At 47.5% G+C, this 18,667-nt stretch overlaps 1 protein-coding gene across 1 annotated transcript in view; it reads right to left on the bottom strand.

Moving 5' to 3' along the window:
- Window positions 1-18,667, bottom strand: part of PLXDC2 (plexin domain containing 2) — a 1,375,592-nt gene that overhangs the window by 727,306 nt on the left and 629,619 nt on the right. Inside the window, exon 4 of the mRNA XM_086941957.1 lies at window positions 2,426-2,495. Within this exon, the coding sequence (XP_086798083.1) occupies window positions 2,426-2,495 (70 nt within the window). The remainder of the gene's footprint in view (window positions 1-2,425; window positions 2,496-18,667) is intronic.

The raw sequence follows: 18,667 nt of genomic DNA, 5'->3' as shown, positions 1-18,667 counted from the left end.
GACTTGCCACCTGTTGCTTGAGACTCAGGGCTATCAAAGTCTCAACCCCTGCTCCTGTACCTGGTTCATTGAAAGTGGATCCAGATACTTGCACGAGAGATATTGACTCAGCTCTAGTCTGCATGTAGCAGAACCAGCGAATCAACCCTGTTGCAGGAGTAGAATCTGTGCATCACACTCAAAACTGCGGCATTGCATCTGGAGCCGCTGCTTTGGTATCAATGCATTGCTGGTACTGTCTGGAGAAGATCAACACATAGCACCTCCCGCATGGATTAACTCAGTGCATCGCCTTTGGAACCGGAACCAACGATTCGCTCAACAGACCTTGTCCAGTCTGACCGTGTAACCCCCATTGGCACGTATTGCTTCTAAGTGCTAGAACTCTTTTTATTCTTTCAAAGTTCATAACTCAACTTCAATGTATTGGATTTTTGTCATTTTCATCTGGATTTATTTATGACATTTTTGTCTATTTTTCTAAACCAGTGTGAAGTCTTTTTGTGGTGTTTTCATTGTGTTACTATGTGTATGTGAGTGTGTGTTGCACAAATACTTTACACATTTCCTCAGTAGATAAGTCCGACTTCTCTGTGCCAAGCTATAAGAGGGTGAGCACAGGTTATCTTTTAATGTGTATCTGACTTCCCCTGCCTAGAGTGATGGTCCCTACTAGGACGGGGTGCATACCTCTGCCAACTAGAGACCCCTAACAGTTAAGCAGACGTTTCACAGTACATCACTAGCTATGTCATTTAGTTTCACTTATCTGTGCTGTTCCATAAATTCATGTAGTAAACTATTGGTTGTCTTCCATCTCGCTGTCCTTTGTTTCGCTCTAGTTGGCAGCTACAGCTATTTAGACTAGCCCTTGCCACAATTTTGACTCAAAATTAATTTTGCATACAATCATTTTATTTATCAATATTTATCAAGAGTGCATTATGTTGTATCGGTTTAAAAATAAAAAGATGAACTTGCACTTTTCTGTAAGTTTACAATGTTTTTCAATTCACAACAGAATTTTATGTTTAGTATCTTTATGACTGCGGAGTCGAGTCTCCCCACAATAAAAGGTGGCCAGTCATGAAGATACTACTCGTAAGGTGGCATCAGAAATAATTTGGTGAGAGTTTATTTCCAATTAACATGCATATATTAATCATAGAGAAAAGCATAATACAGTGAAGAAATTAACTAAGATGCCTTACTTTATGCCACAGGGGGGAGGCTCGACCAGATGAGGTATTGTTTAGTCTACCCTGGCTTTTGGCTGGACAGGTGTTGTGTTGGACCAGGCCCCTTTTGCAGGGTTATCCCCAAACTTTAAGCCTCCTTCCTCCTACTTTTTCTGACCTGCTTTTGTTGGCTTTAGAACTCTGACAATTTAAGTGGCTGAACGCTACCTTGTATATAAGGCTAAGCCTGTGTGGCCACCACAACCTAAAAAAATGATGTTATGTGGCGATTGGGTTTTTAAATATGCCACTTAAAATGGCTTAAAACTGTCTTGTAAATAAGACACCCTTTCACGCTATACTTAGCATTAAAGAAGTGGGCAATGGGTGTTGCAGTGGGCGTTCTGCCGCAATACCCATTGATTTTGACGCTGACCCATATTTACATGGGTGGGTAAATATGGGGCAGTGCCAAAATTAAGGCATTGCACTGTGCACATAAAAACAGCAAAACGCCATGCATAATTGTTTATGTGCAGGAAGGTGTCCAATACTAAAAACTGTAATTGCCAGTAGCCAATATTAAGCCGGAAAATGAGAATCCTCAGCACTGCAATGAATATATGACCACTGATTTATACAAGAAACCATATAACTCAGAACAAAATCCAAATTTGCATGGTGCCCAACAAATATTGTCGCATCAGGAATCACCAACAAAATAGCCGGCACTGACATGACGTGAACACACTACTGTTTGAAACCGGTTTCGTCGCAGTAAGAAAGTATACCACAAACTAGTTTGCTGAATATGATGCTGCAGAAGCTACAGTGAGAATAAGTAGGGTGCAAGGTCATAATAATATTATTTCTTAGACAGCCCATCACCACGTGTCCAAGGATCAAGATCAATACAGAAAATTATTACAATATAATCAAGAAAAGCATTTGTGTGAACATGCAATGTGATTGCAATAAACAATAACTGTTTTAAATGCACAGCTTTTCTTTAATAAACAATTATTATATTCCAGTCATAGATAACAGTCACCAAACAACAATTATCCATGCCTCCACTGTAGGCGCCTTATACTCGGCGTTTTCTTCGCCGGTGACTGCTATCATATTGATGTGGAAACAAGTTTTTCTAAAGCAAGCTTCATCACCTTCTGGCATCTAAAGCTCCAATTTCTGTATTATCTGACCTTGTCACTCTACACAATGTAAACTGCTAGAAAGCCACTTACCCCCAGTTGCCACTGTAATTTCACGGAGGAAATGGCCATAAAATGGAAAATCGAAGGACAGATTCACTCTCTGTAAAGAAGCATAGCAAAGAAGAAAATCAATATTGTGCAGACCTGTACAAAAAACGAAAAAATGTGTTATGAAGTGCATAGTGGCCACTTTATCGGTTTCTTTTTACAAAACACCTCATCTGCTCATCTTCCATGCAATTTAAGATGGAGTGCGGTTACCTAGGAAACAATATGTGGCAGCCAAATCCCATAACAAATGGAAGGTGGAGAAGTGCACAGCACCGCTTTCAGACCTGATAGAGATTGGCCCCTAATAAAGTGCAGCAACAAAGCAATGATGGCAATATTTCTGGCTGACAATAATACTTAGAGAATGAGCACGAACTGCGCCTACCATGAATATCTCCTTCAGAATATATTTAATGACTTTAATGGTTGTGGCTGTGGGTCCTGGTCTGCTGCATTTGTCCCCTTCTATTTTCAGTCAGGATTCTTACTGACAATATAAATTCATAATCCTGTATCCCTAAAACACTTTGTCCAATCTGATTGTCCGATTCCCGTTGTGTTCTTGGGGGCAAAGGCATTGAAATGACAAGCACAGAAACTGCGTTAAGAGCTTATCAACTTAAAAAAAAGAAGCTGTGGGACGTGCTTAATTGTGGTTTAAAATCGCAGTATTGTGTGAAGTTGCATTTTATGTTGAGTACAGCCTCTCTTCCCTGGTTGTCAAAACATGGCACGAAAGAACATGAAAGCTATTTCTATTGCTTTCCTAGATTCTGAGAACAGTGGGTTTGGATGGACCCATGTAACATCAGTGGCGTAACGAATCTTGAAGGGGGCCCCCTGCAAAGTACATGGAGGGGGCCCCCCTATCTCCGCATCAGTCAAGAGCTCTCAGGCCAGCGACCTGCAATACTGCAGGGGCTCACCCCAGCCATAAAAAAAGGGTTCTGGTTCCTTTCATTGGGTGATTAACATACATCAGTGAATACTGCTGCTGCGCCCTCCAGCAAAGTCACATAACACTGCCTCCAGGCAGGCCACCAAACACAACCACCAACTTGAGGAGGACCACCTTGAAGCGAAGCCCGCTCAGTTGACCACCTCCGAATACAGACCACTGCCTTCGTGCCTGCTACTAACGCATCCATTAATTCTACACCCACCCCTACGAAACTCGCAGTTATGCATTTCCGGCCGCCTTTAAAAGCATCCCTCAGATGTCACTGTAAACCTGTGACTGCCACCCAGTGCTCCCCTGTCCCGATGCCACTGTAGTAGTTTAAGAAACAGAACAAAGTGGCTGATCAGGAAAGTTAAGGACAAAGTATGTACTACACAGCCAAAGAGTGCCGCGCAGCCAAGGGTTAGAATATTACCCAACAACTTCAGTATTTTTAAGAAAACTTTTTGTATTATTTCATGAGAAACATGGCATCAAAATAGACACTCCATCACAACAGTTAGTACAAAAACGTGAAAGAATATATACAAATATATACAAAGGTATATCACAATAAAGGTAACATACACTTGCAAGAATGATGAAAGAACATATAATCAAATTATTATAATGACACCAACTGTTATCAGCAATATGAATTCAAAAGCACATGGTTGCAAATTGAACACTTTTTTTCAAATCATTCAAGAAATAAAGCCAGTCCTTTGATAACAAAAACCTGTGAACAGGGCGGTACTAAGATGGAATAGCCTGCCTGTCACTCAACACCTGTGAACAGTAATTTGTACGAAGTTACAGATAGGGCCCACGATAGTGGTATGAGTTTGTCCCTAGCTGCACCCTTGGTTCTTGACACAGGCTGGGGGTCAACGCGTTTCGAACCTTGTTTATTCTAGGTTCTCCTCAGGACGAGGACTGGGTAGTGATGTGCCTTCTCAGCCAACACATTGGCTGCGTGGAGAGAAGGGGAAAAACCACTGGAATTATTCTGAAAGTGATGTCAAAGATGCCGAAATCAAAGGCGCCCAAGGCGAGCTGTGTTAATCAGCAAGGACTCACATTTTCTTTTCTTGTTGTTATTAAGATGAAGAAGGCTGCACACGTTGTGCGCTGTATGGAGGAAACGAGCCCCAATCTATTTTCAAGCGTCAAGGAGGGAATCAATCTCTCGCTGTCAGTTCGAGCCTTCTAAAGTTAGAGTCCGAGGTGGTTCGAATCTGCCAGTGGTTTTTCCCCTTCTCTCCACGCAGCCAATGTGTTGGCTGAGAAGGCACATCACTACCCAGTCCTCGTCCTGAGGAGAACCTAAAATAAACAAGGTTCGAAACGCGTTGACCCCCAGCCTGTGTCAAGAACCAAGGGTGCAGCTAGGGACAAACTCATACCACTATCGTGGGCCCTATCTGTAACTTCGTACAAATTACTGTTCACAGGTGTTGAGTGACAGGCAGGCTATTCCATCTTAGTACCGCCATGTTCACAGGTTTTTGTTATCAAAGGACTGGCTTTATTTCTTGAATGATTTGAAAAAAAGTGTTCAATTTGCAACCATGTGCTTTTGAATTCATATTGCTGATAACAGTTGGTGTCATTATAATAATTTGATTATATGTTCTTTCATCATTCTTGCAAGTGTATGTTACCTTTATTGTGATATACCTTTGTATATATTTGTATATATTCTTTCACGTTTTTGTACTAACTGTTGTGATGGAGTGTCTATTTTGATGCCATGTTTCTCATGAAATAATACAAAAAGTTTTCTTAAAAATACTGAAGTTGTTGGGTAATATTCTAACCCTTGGCTGCGCGGCACTCTTTGGCTGTGTAGTACATACTTTGTCTTTAACTTTCCTGATCAGCCACTTTGTTCTGTTTCTTGAATATTGAGGTCCAGGTTGGTCAGCGGTAGGACCCCACACCTCCATTGGTGTACTGTAGTAGTTTAAGCGGTACAAAAGGGGGTGGTGATGGATGGAGCATCTGAATCAATCAAACACTCACACCCAGTCAAAAGATCTGGGTTTAATCCCCTTTTGTACCGCTTTTGGCCGCCATAAGTGTGGCATGGTATGCTCAGACGTGAGTCCCTTGCTCACTTTGCCACTGGATTCAAGCAAGCCGGGCAGAAGATGGCTGGAATGCCAGAAACCGGTCCTCAGAAGCTTGTTTCCGGTCCAGGGAAGACATGGCTTGGCAGTTCGGGCTGGACTGTTCTCATGAGGCACATGGTGAGACTGATTTGCATATAGCCATGTCTGAACTGGGGGGCAGAGTGGGCTAAAGAACGGTGATGGATTAAACCCAGATCTTTTGACTGGGTGTGAGTGTTTGATTGATTCAGATGCTCCGTCCATCACCACCCCCTTATGTACCACTTTTGGCTGCCATAAGTGTGGCAAGGTATGCTCAGACGTGAGTTCCTTGCTCACTTTGCCACTGGATTCAAGCAAGCCGGGCTGAAGACGGCTGGAATGCCAGAAACTGGTTAACGGAAGCTTGTTTCCGGTCCAGGGAAGACATGGCTCGGCAGTTCGGGCTGGACTGTTCCAATGAGGCACAGGGTCAGACTGATTTGCATATAGCCATGTCTGAACTGGGGTGGCAGAGTGGGCTAAAGAACGGTGATGGATTAAGCCCAGATCTTTTGTCTGGATCTGATTGTTTGATTGATTCAGATGCTCCGTCCATCACCACTCCCTTTTGTACCACTGTAGTAGTTTAAAACATTTTAAACAATCTCTTCAACTGACCACCGCGAAACAGTTCTTTTCGCTAGTCTCTACGGCATCAAAGCTGTTCCTGCTACTTTCATCCTCTGCATGATGCACACAATAATATTAAATGTACAAACGGTCGGATTTTTGTTACCTCACGCCAACATTAATTTACACTATGTACCCCACTAAACCATCCCTCCTGTCAAAGGCAAACTTGAGCCTATGTGTAGCACCAGTCAGCAAGTACCCCAAGGACAAACACGGGAGAGAATGTGTGATTCATGTAATTAAACTAACAGTTACAACATAGCAATCCCCCACCCACTATTGGAAAGGGGCGACCATTCGGTCCCCCCGAACGTATGGCGGAGTACCACGATCCCCCCGGGAAGCCATCTTGGGCGGGAGGCGAGTCTCGGCTGGTATGCCCGAAGCGGCGTAGCCGGGGCGCGCCTTTTTCCCGCCCTGGAGTGGGCTGGCCTAGACACTGACGCGGCCGGGCCACGCCCTCGGGGCAGGCCGGGGCGGGTTTACGCCCGCCCTGAAGACGGATAAAAGGAGCAACAAGCCAAGGAAGCATCCTCTTGTTCCAGTGCTCTGAAGCTGCACCACCTCGCTGCACGTGAGCTCGAGACGGAACGAAGAGCCAATTTTGAGCGTTGTAATCTTTCTTGTTTGTTTTGCAGATACTTTGTCGGAGAATGCCTAAGAAGGCGGGTAAGCGAATGACTACCGACCAGATGCTGCGTGTTCTCATGAAGGAGGTGACCGACCTAAAGAAGCGAATGGCGGATAAAGACGAGGAAGGGGGGCCGAAACGTCCTTTGGCAGGAGCAGCTCCAGGAGGAAAAGGCAAGAGGCCCAGAAGGGGAGCAGCTGGGGGAGACATCCCGGTTCCCAATACCCCACTCGAAGCACCCACTCCCGTGCCGGAGGAAGGGAATCCGATTCCCGTGGTGGTCACCCCCGTGTCCGGGGAGGATATGCCGCCCGAGCTGGCAGCACAATTAGCAGGGTGGTTGGGTAAAGGTAGCAAGGGCGCCACGGCTGATGACGCGCAGGTGTTGATGAAGCAACTGCGTGAAACAAGGGAAGCGACGAAGGCACCATCGCCGGCTGCGGCAGTAGAGAAACCACCTGGGACAGGTCCAGTCGCAGATACAGCTTCCGGTTCAGGTAAGCGGCCATTGCCGATTGCGAGGGATGAGTCGGCACCCTCTCGAAGGGAAAAGTTGGGTCAACATGTCCCTCTGGCTATCAAAGAGAAGATATGGGCAGGGGAGTATATAAACATCTTCTCGTTGCTTACCGATCATTATGAGATGGAACATGTTAAGAGCCAGAAGGAGCTCATGCATCCGAGTGTTTGGCGCGCAAAGATGGCCGCCTTTAAGGTAAATGAAAACATTGGCAATTGGGGCAAAGCATGGGGGGTTTTTACATCCATCTTGGGTGAACGTAGGCCCGAATTGCTGTCCGAATTGCCGATTTATCAGTCACGGATCATGGGGTATTCTGTATCACACGAGGGCAACCATTGGTTCTGTTACGATAATATTTTCAGAAAAGCGAAAGAACATGATAAAAACTTAACTTGGGATTGTTATGATTCTGTGTCCTGGTCCAAAATGGAAGATACTGGTATGTTGAAGTTGCCATTGGTAGGGAGTAACGTTGGTGAATCCTCCCGCCAATATGCGGGGACGCCCTTTCGATCAGGTACGAGTAATGACAACCACTCGAGGCCAATCGGCAACTCAGGTAAAAGGGGGGTTTGTTGGAACTTTAACAGGGGTAAATGTACTAGGCCCCAGGGGTCATGCAAATTTAGGCACGAATGTGGTGGGTGTGGGCATTCATCCCATCCTGAGTCCATGTGCAGAGCAAAATGGGTGATAACGGGGGTAGAGGAGGCGCCAAACAGGTCTAACATAGTCCGAGGGGCGCCTTTACCTACCCCGATTGATACCATGGCAATGATTCCCTGGCTCAGCGAATACCCGGATCACGCTTCCGCTGGGGTGTTGCGGAACGGGTTTTCATATGGTTTCCGCATCCCAGTGGGGGAGTTTCAGGGTATAGCGAAATGTAAAAACCAGATATCGGTCTTACAGCATACGTCCGTGGTACAGGAAAAGATCGGGAAAGAGGTGGCTCGAGGTCGAGTCGCCGGTCCGTTTAACGTGCCACCAGTTGCTAACTTTGTTTGTTCCCCTTTAGGGGTGGTCCCCAAGAAGGACCCGGGTGAGTTTCGGCTGATACATAATTTATCAGCCCCACGTGGTCTTTCCGTAAACGACGCGATAGACCCGGAAGTGTGTTCGGTGCGGTACGCATCCTTCGATGGGGCCGTAGCCATATTGAATCGCCTGGGGCCCGGTGCGCTGATGGCAAAATCCGATATCGAGTCAGCATTCCGGTTGCTCCCGGTACATCCAGACGATCAGCGTCTCCTTGGTTTCATGTTTCAGGGTCACTATTACATGGATAGGTGTATGCCGATGGGGTGCTCTATATCTTGTGCCTATTTCGAAAAGTTCAGTTGTTTCCTGCAATGGGTCTTCACAAAGAAGACGGGGTTTCAACATGTTATGCATTATCTCGATGACCTTTTGTTTCTGGGGGCAGCCGGGGATCCGGAATGTGGACAGGCTTTGACTGCATTTTGTGTCTTGATGAATCAGTTTGGCGTGCCATTGGCACCAGGTAAGACTGTGGGTCCCTCGACTTGCCTCGAGTTTCTGGGGATCGAGCTCGACTCCGAAGAAGGTTGTTTTCGTTTACCAGGTGACAAAGTGTTAAAATTCAGGGCATCCCTGCAAATGTGTATAAGTGAGTCTAAGGTTAAGCTACATCAATTACAACAATTGGTGGGACAGTTGAATTTTGCCCTAAGAGTTATACCGATGGCCCGCCCCTTTTCCCGCTCGATCGCTCAAGCCATGGTCGGCCTGAAGGAGGGTCATCATCGCACAAGGCTCTCGGCAGAGGTTCGCCAGGACATGCGCATTTGGTTGGCATTTCTGGCGGATTTCAATGGTCGAATTGTCTGGAACAAACCGGCCGTGTCCTCTGAGGAGCTGGGGCTGTGGACAGATTCGGCAGGGAGCATTGGTTTTGGTGCCATATTCGGCACTCACTGGTCGGCACAAAAATGGCCGTCATGGTGGCACGATAGTGGACTGACAAGTAACATTGCTTTCCTGGAACTTTTTCCCATTCTGGTGGCCCTGAGAACGTGGCCCGAGGGGTTCAGAGATCACTCTGTGGTATTCTGGTCTGACAACATGACCGTGGTTGAGTGTATCAATAGCCAGGCAGCACGATGCAAATGGATTTTGAGATTGCTCAAGGAAATCGTATTACTGTGTATGCAATTGAATGTACTATTTAAGGCAAGACATGTCCCGGGGGTGATGAACCAGGCGGCTGATGCCCTTTCTCGTTTTCGTATGCAGGCCTTCTGGGGTTTTCTGCCCACAGCGGACCCGGTGGCGGCACCCTTTCCCGAAGCTCTCTGGGATCTCGGTGCCCCGAACTTCGTAACCTCGTGGGAGAGAGTTTAGCACCCAGGACGAGGAAGGCATATGAAGGGGCGTTCCGTTCCTATTGGGCCTTTTTGGGGGCTGCTAGAGGGGAGCTTTGGGGCCAGGAGGAGTGGGTAGTGAAATTCTTGATGTCTTTACATCGGGCAGGCAAATCGGTGGCTACGGCCCAGAGGCATCGGGCTGCCATTTCCTTTGTTGCTAGGGCTCATGGGATCCGGGACCCGACAGCGTCTTTCGTTGTGCAAAAAGCGCTACGTGGGTGGCAACGCCTTGAGGGTCGCAGAGTAGATGAAAGGCGCCCGATAGGTTTGGATAGGTTAGCCCTGTTATTATCCAGACTCCCTGCGACGTGTTCATCCCAGTATGAGACAGTGTTATTCCGAGCCGCTTTTACGCTGGCATTCCATGGGGCTATGCGGGTAAGCGAACTAGTGGCGAGGAACAAGCAGGACGTAATGGGGGGACTGTGCCAAGAGCACGTTCAGATCAGAGGGGAGACAATGACTGTCTCGTTTGTCAGGTCCAAGACCGATCAGGGTGCGATGGGTGATTGCATAATCATACGAAGGATTCCTGGGTCCTCCATGTGCCCGGTGAGTTGTTTAGAGGAATATTTAACACAAAGGGTGGCATCATGGGGGGGGACCTTATTGAGACACGCTGACGCCACCCCACTGACGAGGTTTCAGTTTCAGCGGGTGCTTGCGATGTCGACTACCGCTGCGGGCTTGAACCCCGGCGAGTTTGGGACCCATTCCTTTCGGATAGGGGCTGCTACTGAGGCTACAGCCAGGGGTCTGAGTGTAGAAGAAGTAAAACGTGTGGGGCGTTGGTCCTCGAACTGTTATAAAAGGTATGTGCGGTTGCACATGTTGTGAAGCTGTAATGATGTACTCACGCTTCTTGTTTTTGTTTGGTTTTCAGTTGCGCAAGCCTACGAGGCGGGGCGGACTGTGCAGTCGACCCGACACCGGGGGGCCAGCGGTCAGACATCACCGGCTGTGAAAAAGGAGGTGTGGGTCGTGGGCCACTCATACGTGAGGCGTGCCGCGGACGTATTCAAAGCAGGTGACATGATTCACGTGGCTGGGGAATACGGGTACAGTGTGTCCTTCTACGGAAAGGGCGGGCTCTGTATTGACCAGTTTCAATCATTTTTTGAGGGTTTGCTAGGGCGGACGAGGTCACCGCCGTGTATAGTCATAGTACATCTTGGGGGCAATGATTTGGTCACCACTGGTAGACGACTTCTTCTTGAGGCGATGCTTTCCACTGTAAGTTGGTTAGCGAGGAGAGTTCCAGGGTGCACGATTGCATGGTCCCATATGATCCCACGGAAAGTATGGCGGGGGGCGATGTCTGTTTCTGCTCTGAATCATTCAGTAAGAAAAATTAATAACAAAGTGAGTAGATTGTTCCGTTCCAATACACTGCATTCTATTTCGTATGGTTGTATTACTGGTGACAGCATGTATTTGGGGGATGGTGTTCATTTGTCCCGGGTGGGGAACGAGTTACTCATAGGAGACTTTATAGCTTGGCTAAAGACCTTAAGACATGACCTTTAGGTAGGAGTGTTGTGGGGGGTCCGGATAGCCGGTCAACTATCCGGCCTGTGGCGGTAAGGTCATGATCGGTGAGCACTAATTGGAAGATCCCTATGAGTGGGCGTCACCCATTACGGTTGGGAGCGCTCGAGGGAGGTGGCCATTGGCCCCTCAACGGGGAAGGCGGTCCCTTCTAAGGATGGGCCGCCGAAAGGAAAGGAAAGGCGGTCAAGGCCCCTTCCTGGGTAGGAGGGGCTACAGCCCCTCCTGGAGAATTTCCCGGGGCCAGGACATCTGCGACGGCAGATGCGGTAAGTTGTGTGGGGTTTGGGGGGGGTCTACGCTACCTTCTAGATTCCTCACACGAGTCCTCGGACGACCTCTAAGTGGCGTCGAGTTTATTGGGGCCCCCGTCAAGTCAAGGGAAATTGGTAGTTGCACTCGAGGTACGCCTCTGTGCGGTCGCCCCTCACAAGTGAGGGGGATATTTCTGGTTAGGGAGCTTGACACCGGTTACGACCTTGCCGTTGGCCCTTAAACGTTAGGATGTACAATTTCAAAATTTCAAGTTAAATGTTTTGTAGGATGTTAGTTCGGCTAGGAGAACCTTTGTATTAGAGAATATGTTAAGGTTAGCCAAACATCGCAATGTGGTAATGAAATTGTACATAATATGAAACTGTTATTTTAATGTTTTAATTTTGTTTCATATTTTAATAAATACGGCCGGGAGGGTCACTCCCTCCCGTCTTCCAAAAGTTCAGAACCGTTTCCAGTTTCCCATCCTTGGGGATTGTGTTGAGAGGGGGTGGCGGGTATCTCAGCCATATGGAAAGGGGCGACCATTCGGTCCCCCCGAACGTATGGCGGAGTACCACGATCCCCCCGGGAAGCCATCTTGGGCGGGAGGCGAGTCTCGGCTGGTATGCCCGAAGCGGCGTAGCCGGGGCGCGCCTTTTTCCCGCCCTGGAGTGGGCTGGCCTAGACACTGACGCGGCCGGGCCACGCCCTCGGGGCAGGCCGGGGCGGGTTTACGCCCGCCCTGAAGACGGATAAAAGGAGCAACAAGCCAAGGAAGCATCCTCTTGTTCCAGTGCTCTGAAGCTGCACCACCTCGCTGCACGTGAGCTCGAGACGGAACGAAGAGCCAATTTTGACCCACCCACCAGCCCCTGAGGACAGCAAGTGGTTTTGAATAAAGTTTGATGTGGTAACCCCTTTTTGTTTGCAGGTTCGGATTATTATCGTGATAATTTTTATGCAATAAAGAAATTGTCAATTTTTGGTATGTTTTGCAAATAAAGTAATCCTGCTCTAGTGTTGATCAGTAGCATGCTGTTTAATAAAGTTGTTGTTTTTAACTGTCTTTTAGGTAAATTAGTCATTTAGTTTAGAAACTGTCGTATTTATTTTGGTCGGGCGGTAAGGTCATGATCGGTGAGCACTAATTGGAAGATCCCTATGAGTGGGCGTCACCCATTACGGTTGGGAGCGCTCGAGGGAGGTGGCCATTGGCCCCTCAACGGGGAAGGCGGTCCCTTCTAAGGATGGGCCGCCGAAAGGAAAGGAAAGGCGGTCAAGGCCCCTTCCTGGGTAGGAGGGGCTACAGCCCCTCCTGGAGAATTTCCCGGGGCCAGGACACCTGCGACGGCAGATGCGGTAAGTTGTGTGGGGTTTGGGGGGGGGTCTACGCTACCTTCTAGATTCCTCACACGAGTCCTCGGACGACCTCTAAGTGGCGTCGAGTTTATTGGGGCCCCCGTCAAGTCAAGGGAAATTGGTAGTTGCACTCGAGGTACGCCTCTGTGCGGTCGCCCCTCACAAGTGAGGGGGATATTTCTGGTTAGGGATCTTGACACCGGTTACGACCTTGCCGTTGGCCCTTAAACGTTAGGATGTACAATTTCAAAATTTCAAGTTAAATGTTTTGTAGGATGTTAGTTCGGCTAGGAGAACCTTTGTATTAGAGAATATGTTAAGGTTAGCCAAACATCGCAATGTGGTAATGAAATTGTACATAATATGAAACTTATTTTAATGTTTTAATTTTGTTTCATATTTTAATAAATACGGCCGGGAGGGTCACTCCCTCCCGTCTTCCAAAAGTTCAGAACCGTTTCCAGTTTCCCATCCTTGGGGATTGTGTTGAGAGGGGGTGGCGGGTATCTCAGCCATATAGCCCAGTGAAGTCTGCAACCGCACAGTAGCCATCAATACCAGCAACATCTAAAGAGCATTTCCACTTCCTTTCAATGGTAGCTCATAATACATATACCTATGAATGCTGTCGGTAAGTGCTTCTCTTCCCCTTTCTTTACTAATAACTAATGGCGGATAACAAAAAGAATATATAGTATTTTCTTATGCAAATAACGTATCAAGCACTTGCTGCCCACAGCCCTCACTAGATCCACACGTTTAAATATTCTGCTATCGCACCATCCTGTCAACCCTATCATTATCTGGAGATGTTTTTTCTCCCTTCCGTGAACTGGGAAAAGCAATACCTTGCATGAAAACAAGTCCCTTTAAAACCATTGCTACTTATACAGGCTCGCAAAGCACTTACTTGTTTTACTAACTGTAATTTTAAAGCAAAAAGGTAACTCTTTCTAGGATTGGATTAATGGCTTAGAAGTGGGGAAGTTAATACTGAGACGTAGGATGACTTTTTGCATGTCTGCCAGACACTTGTTCTTTCTTGCATGCGCACACAATGCAACAATACTATTTAGCTTAACAAACTGTTCAGAAATGTACCAGAAGGTAAAGAAACAGCCCATATTATTTTTACAAAGAAAAATAGAAAAAAGTCCACTTTATACCCTACTAGCAGCCCATCCCGACGTTGTCCAAGTATGAATTGCTGCCAGCCATTAGTATATTGTTTTGTAGTATTTCGTTTTGATAGCATTTCTTTTCTGTGACAGGTCTGTGAAATGCTCTGATTCACAGTGCACTGCTGATGCACTTAACCCCTTCCATGCTGCCGCGATTTCGCGGCAGTGCGGCACTTCCGCAAAACGGGCGGGCTGCGTCGGCCATTGGCCGACGGCAGCACTGGGGAGGTAGTGCTGCCGTCGGCCAATGGCCGACGGCAGCATGGAAGGGTTTAAAAGTGCGCGTTCAGTAGTGTGTGAACTTGAGTTTCCCTACTTTATTTTCCTTGGAATATTATATAGCGCGAACTCAACAACATGGCATGAGCACAATTTACATTACAGAAGAACACATACACTTGTGGTAGGCACGGGGAGACAAAGCGATTTGCCTGGAATCACAGGATGTTGAGCTGATGGCGAGATTTGAACGTAGCTCCCCAGCTCTAAAGTTCGCAATTCTAGAACTATTGGCGGGAGGTGTGTCTAAAAGTGTATGTCGGTGCTGGCCATCAATGAGAGACCTGTGCATTTTTCAAATGAGTGGTGAAAAAATATGAGTATGTTGCTGGAGATGTGGGCCGCCGTGCCACAAATATACTTACCGTGGGAGGGTAAACACCCATTATTCCCCAACTTTCTTTCCGCATGCCATCACTCCTCATACTTTCATTACAAAAGTACCATGACTCCGCAATGCCATTATAACGCATGGCATTACATTTTATATGCTTTTACCACGCATACATTTACAACGAAATTCGTTGTAAATGCATGAATGGTAAAAGCATGTGTTTTCTAACGTTTGGATAAGGTAAGTATGGGTATAGGGTATATCTTTTGGGGTACTGAGGTATATGTTTTGGGGTGTTTGGGTGTTTTGTAAGGGTTCAGATATAGTTTTGGGTTATGGGGTACAGGGGCAGTTTTAGGGTTTAGGGATAGGTATGGGCTTTGGGGTACAGGGGTATTTTTAGGGTTCAGGGCCAGGTTTGGGTTTTGGGGTATAGGGGTATTTTTAGGGTTCAGGGGTAAGTTTGGGTTTTAGGGTACAGGGGTATTTTAAGGGTTCAGGGCTAGGTTTGGGTTTTGGGGTACAGGGGTATTTTTAGGGTTCAGGGCTAGGTTTGGGTTTTGGGGTACAGGGGTATTTTAAGGTTCAGGGGTAGGTTTGGGTTTTGGGGTACAGGGTTATTTTTAGGGTTCAGGGTTAAGTTTGGGTTTTGGGGTACAGGGGTATTTTAAGGTTCAGGGGTAGGTTTGGGTTTTGGGGTACAGGGGTATTTTAAGGGTTCAGGGCTAGGTTTGGGTTTTGGGGTACAGGGGTTGTAGGAGAGTAGAGTCTGCTTTCCTATGGTCACCCCAATTATGCTTTTTGCCTCACTGGTTTTCGACTTAATGTGGCTGTGGGCCTGCTAATCAGACCCACAGCCTGCTGTTCTCTCTCTAAATTCATATCCATGTACTTTAGGTACATACCCAATTGGACATTGGGTCACTTTATCAGCCCCTGTACAGAGTACTATAGGTACCCAGGGCATAGGTGCATCCAAGGCCTACCAGGGGCTGCAGCATATCTTTTGCCACCCCTGGCTGGCTTTCCAAACTGACACAACTGGCTGATTACTCAGCTGGGGCAAGGTCGTGTAATCATCCGTGGCTTAGATAGTATACCTATATCTACACCTATAACTGGACACATATACACCCATAAGTCACTCCTATGGCAGGCCTCATCAATCCTGGAGGCAGAGTCATTGGTTTTATGTGAGATGGTGCTCTAGCATGAGCTGAGCCTGTCTACAGCTGTCCGGACCAACTCCCTTAGCTGTTCCAGGATATTGCCATACCATATACTCTTAAGTGCATTATAATCCTCGCAGTTACTTGCTAACTTTGGTTTGGCTTTATAAAAACATGCCGTGGAAGGTGTCATACGCTTTGGAATACTACCCCTTCACCAGTTCTGGCGACGGGGGTAGCATTCCACCCTTCTAGAGGGAGAAGACATGTTACTTTGCTTAAACTCGGTTAAATCTAACCAGAGCCCCAGCATCACAAAATGGATACTGCTGCCACAGGCACGAGTCTAGCCTCCTGGTGCTGACCGAAACTCCGGCAGGGGAGGCCTGGACAAATGGTATCCTGTCACATGGAGGTGTTACACAACCCCAGACAGGAGATAGTGGATTGTAGCAGGGAGGGTTGAATGAAACTAGACACTGCCTGGGGCACACAAGGCACCCCATGCATAGTCCAGTTCAAACCGGTGCTGGGGCACTCCAGCCCCAGCTCTGGCGCGAAACTGGACAAAGGGAAAGGGGTGTAACCACCCCCTTCCTGGGTCCCACCCATAGGAGGGACCAAGCAGGTGATCCAGCCCCTTGATTTGGAATAAAGGTAGGAGCTGTGCTAATGCAATTTAGATCACTCTGACTGAAACTTTGAAACAAAACTCTGGACCCTTGGACATCCTACTCAACGTAGAAGACTGAAGAATCTCCCTTGTGGTCAAGGAGTGGCCACCCTGTGTAAGTAGGCACCATCAGCGTGACGAGGCTTTCTTTGCCGTTGCTCCCGCCGGAGCTTGAACGACAGAGACCAACAAGATCTGGACTCCCAGACTTCCAACAGCCCGATCCACAGTCCTAGCAAAGCTTAGACCCGTGGAGGCGACAAGAGACGTGGGACCGGCCATCTTGAAAAGTTGACAAAGTGCTTTCAATGCAACCCCCGAGGCTCCCTCGTCGCTGTGCTTTGGATTTTGAGAAGACCCAGCCCCGAGCAGCCTGTGCTCCAAAGATCACCTCTCCACACTCTCCGAGTGCTGCGTGGGGCCCTTTTGCACTTTTCCTACTTGGCGCGTTGTCCGGTCGCTTGCCCGTTGGCTAGTGGCCTCTGTGACGACAAAATCCCCACACTACACTACTGGTCTGGTTGCTCCAGACTGGCCCCAGCTCCCCTAAAAAGGAACTATCGATCTGACCTCCCCGGTCCGATTATAAAGACATCTTCGAATCCTGCGTGGGTTGGCTTTGACAAGGCTTGGTGACTCCAAATCGAGTACCAACACCGCCAACAGCAAGAACCTTCGTGGGACAGCTCGTGTTCACCAGCTGGTCATCCTCGATCCTTCCTGCTCCACACGGCATTGGAGACAAACATCTCGACATCACCTGAATGCAACCCGACATCGCCTGGTTCCTTCCTGGTTCCTCGCTGGTTACTGACTAGTGACCTGAACATTGTCCCCTCTACTTTCAGGTACTCTACATCTTCGATCCACCCTTGGATCCAACCGGACTCTTCTCTCCTGGTCGCCTGCAGCATCTTCATCAACAGGCTCCATAGAACTCCACGACGAAACCCGACACACTTTGGCACCTATGCACCCGCTTCCTGTGGGTGAGGTAACGAACTAACTCCGGTGCTCCCATAGGGGATTACACCTCTAGTGTCCTAGTTTTAAGTGGCTAAGTTCTAGTCCAGTCGCAAATCTCCTAAACCTATAACTTTCTGATTTTTACGCACAACTGACTTGTATGGTAAAGGTGGATGTCTATAGACTCTGCACCCGTATCCTGTATGCCTCTCCCGACCTAACCTTCGTTAGTCCAGTGTAGGCCCAGGGATTCCCTAGGCCCTAGGCCTGTTCACTGTTCGTGACGTGGTACCTATACCACTTTCTTAATATATGGTTTGAGTGGCCACCCGGCCTATCCATATTTGTGCAGCTTATTGTATGTTTTACTGTGTTCTTTGGTTAACGCTTGTGCTCCTGTGCTCATAAAGAGTTAAGGGGATTATTCTAGTAATAAATACATATATTTTTATAATATATAACTTTTGTGGTGTCCTTTCATTTGGTATTACAGGATTGCATATGGTAAAACAGCTGGCTTCACATGCCTTCTTGAGTTTAGCCTAAGACTGCTTTTGTCCATGCTACCCCTAGGATAGCTGGTCTATAAGGTTGACTTACAACCAATCACCATAAGGGTCTTTTGGACTGGTGCAAGGTGCTCACTAGAATAGTGAACAACATATCACAGGCCATTTTCTCACAGGGGTATTTTAGGGTTCAGGGGTAGGTTTGGGTTTTGGGGTACAGTGGTATTTTTGGGGTTCAGGGGTAGTTTGGGTTTTGAGGTACAGGGGTATTTATAGGGTTCAGGGCTAGGTTTCGGTTTTGGGGTACAGGGGTATTTTTAGGGTTTAGGGATATGTTTGGGTTTTGGGTACAGGGTATATTTATAGGGTTAAGATGGTTTAGTGTTTAAGGGTGTTGGGGTATTTTAAGGAGTAAGGGTGGGTTATGATTATGGGGTGCAGGGATATTTAAAAGGAGCATGGTGGGATTAGCACACAATATGAGACATGGCATGAAGGGCGGAACGTACCACATGCCCCCAGCATTTGTCACGCCCACAGCACAACGCAGACATGCCCACAAGGGACTACTTAGCTGGCACGGTTCTTTTACCTTTTAAATGTATATGGTGGGCGTCTGCATAGCCTATATCCTTCTGCTGCAACTGCCCTTTCCAACGCTGTATTGGGTGTTGT

This window comes from Lissotriton vulgaris, chromosome 10, assembly GCF_964263255.1.
Source record: "Lissotriton vulgaris chromosome 10, aLisVul1.2, whole genome shotgun sequence".
Taxonomy (NCBI): domain Eukaryota; kingdom Metazoa; phylum Chordata; class Amphibia; order Caudata; family Salamandridae; genus Lissotriton; species Lissotriton vulgaris.
Note: the sequence above shows the minus strand (reverse complement) of the source record. Positions and strands in the feature narration are given on the sequence as shown.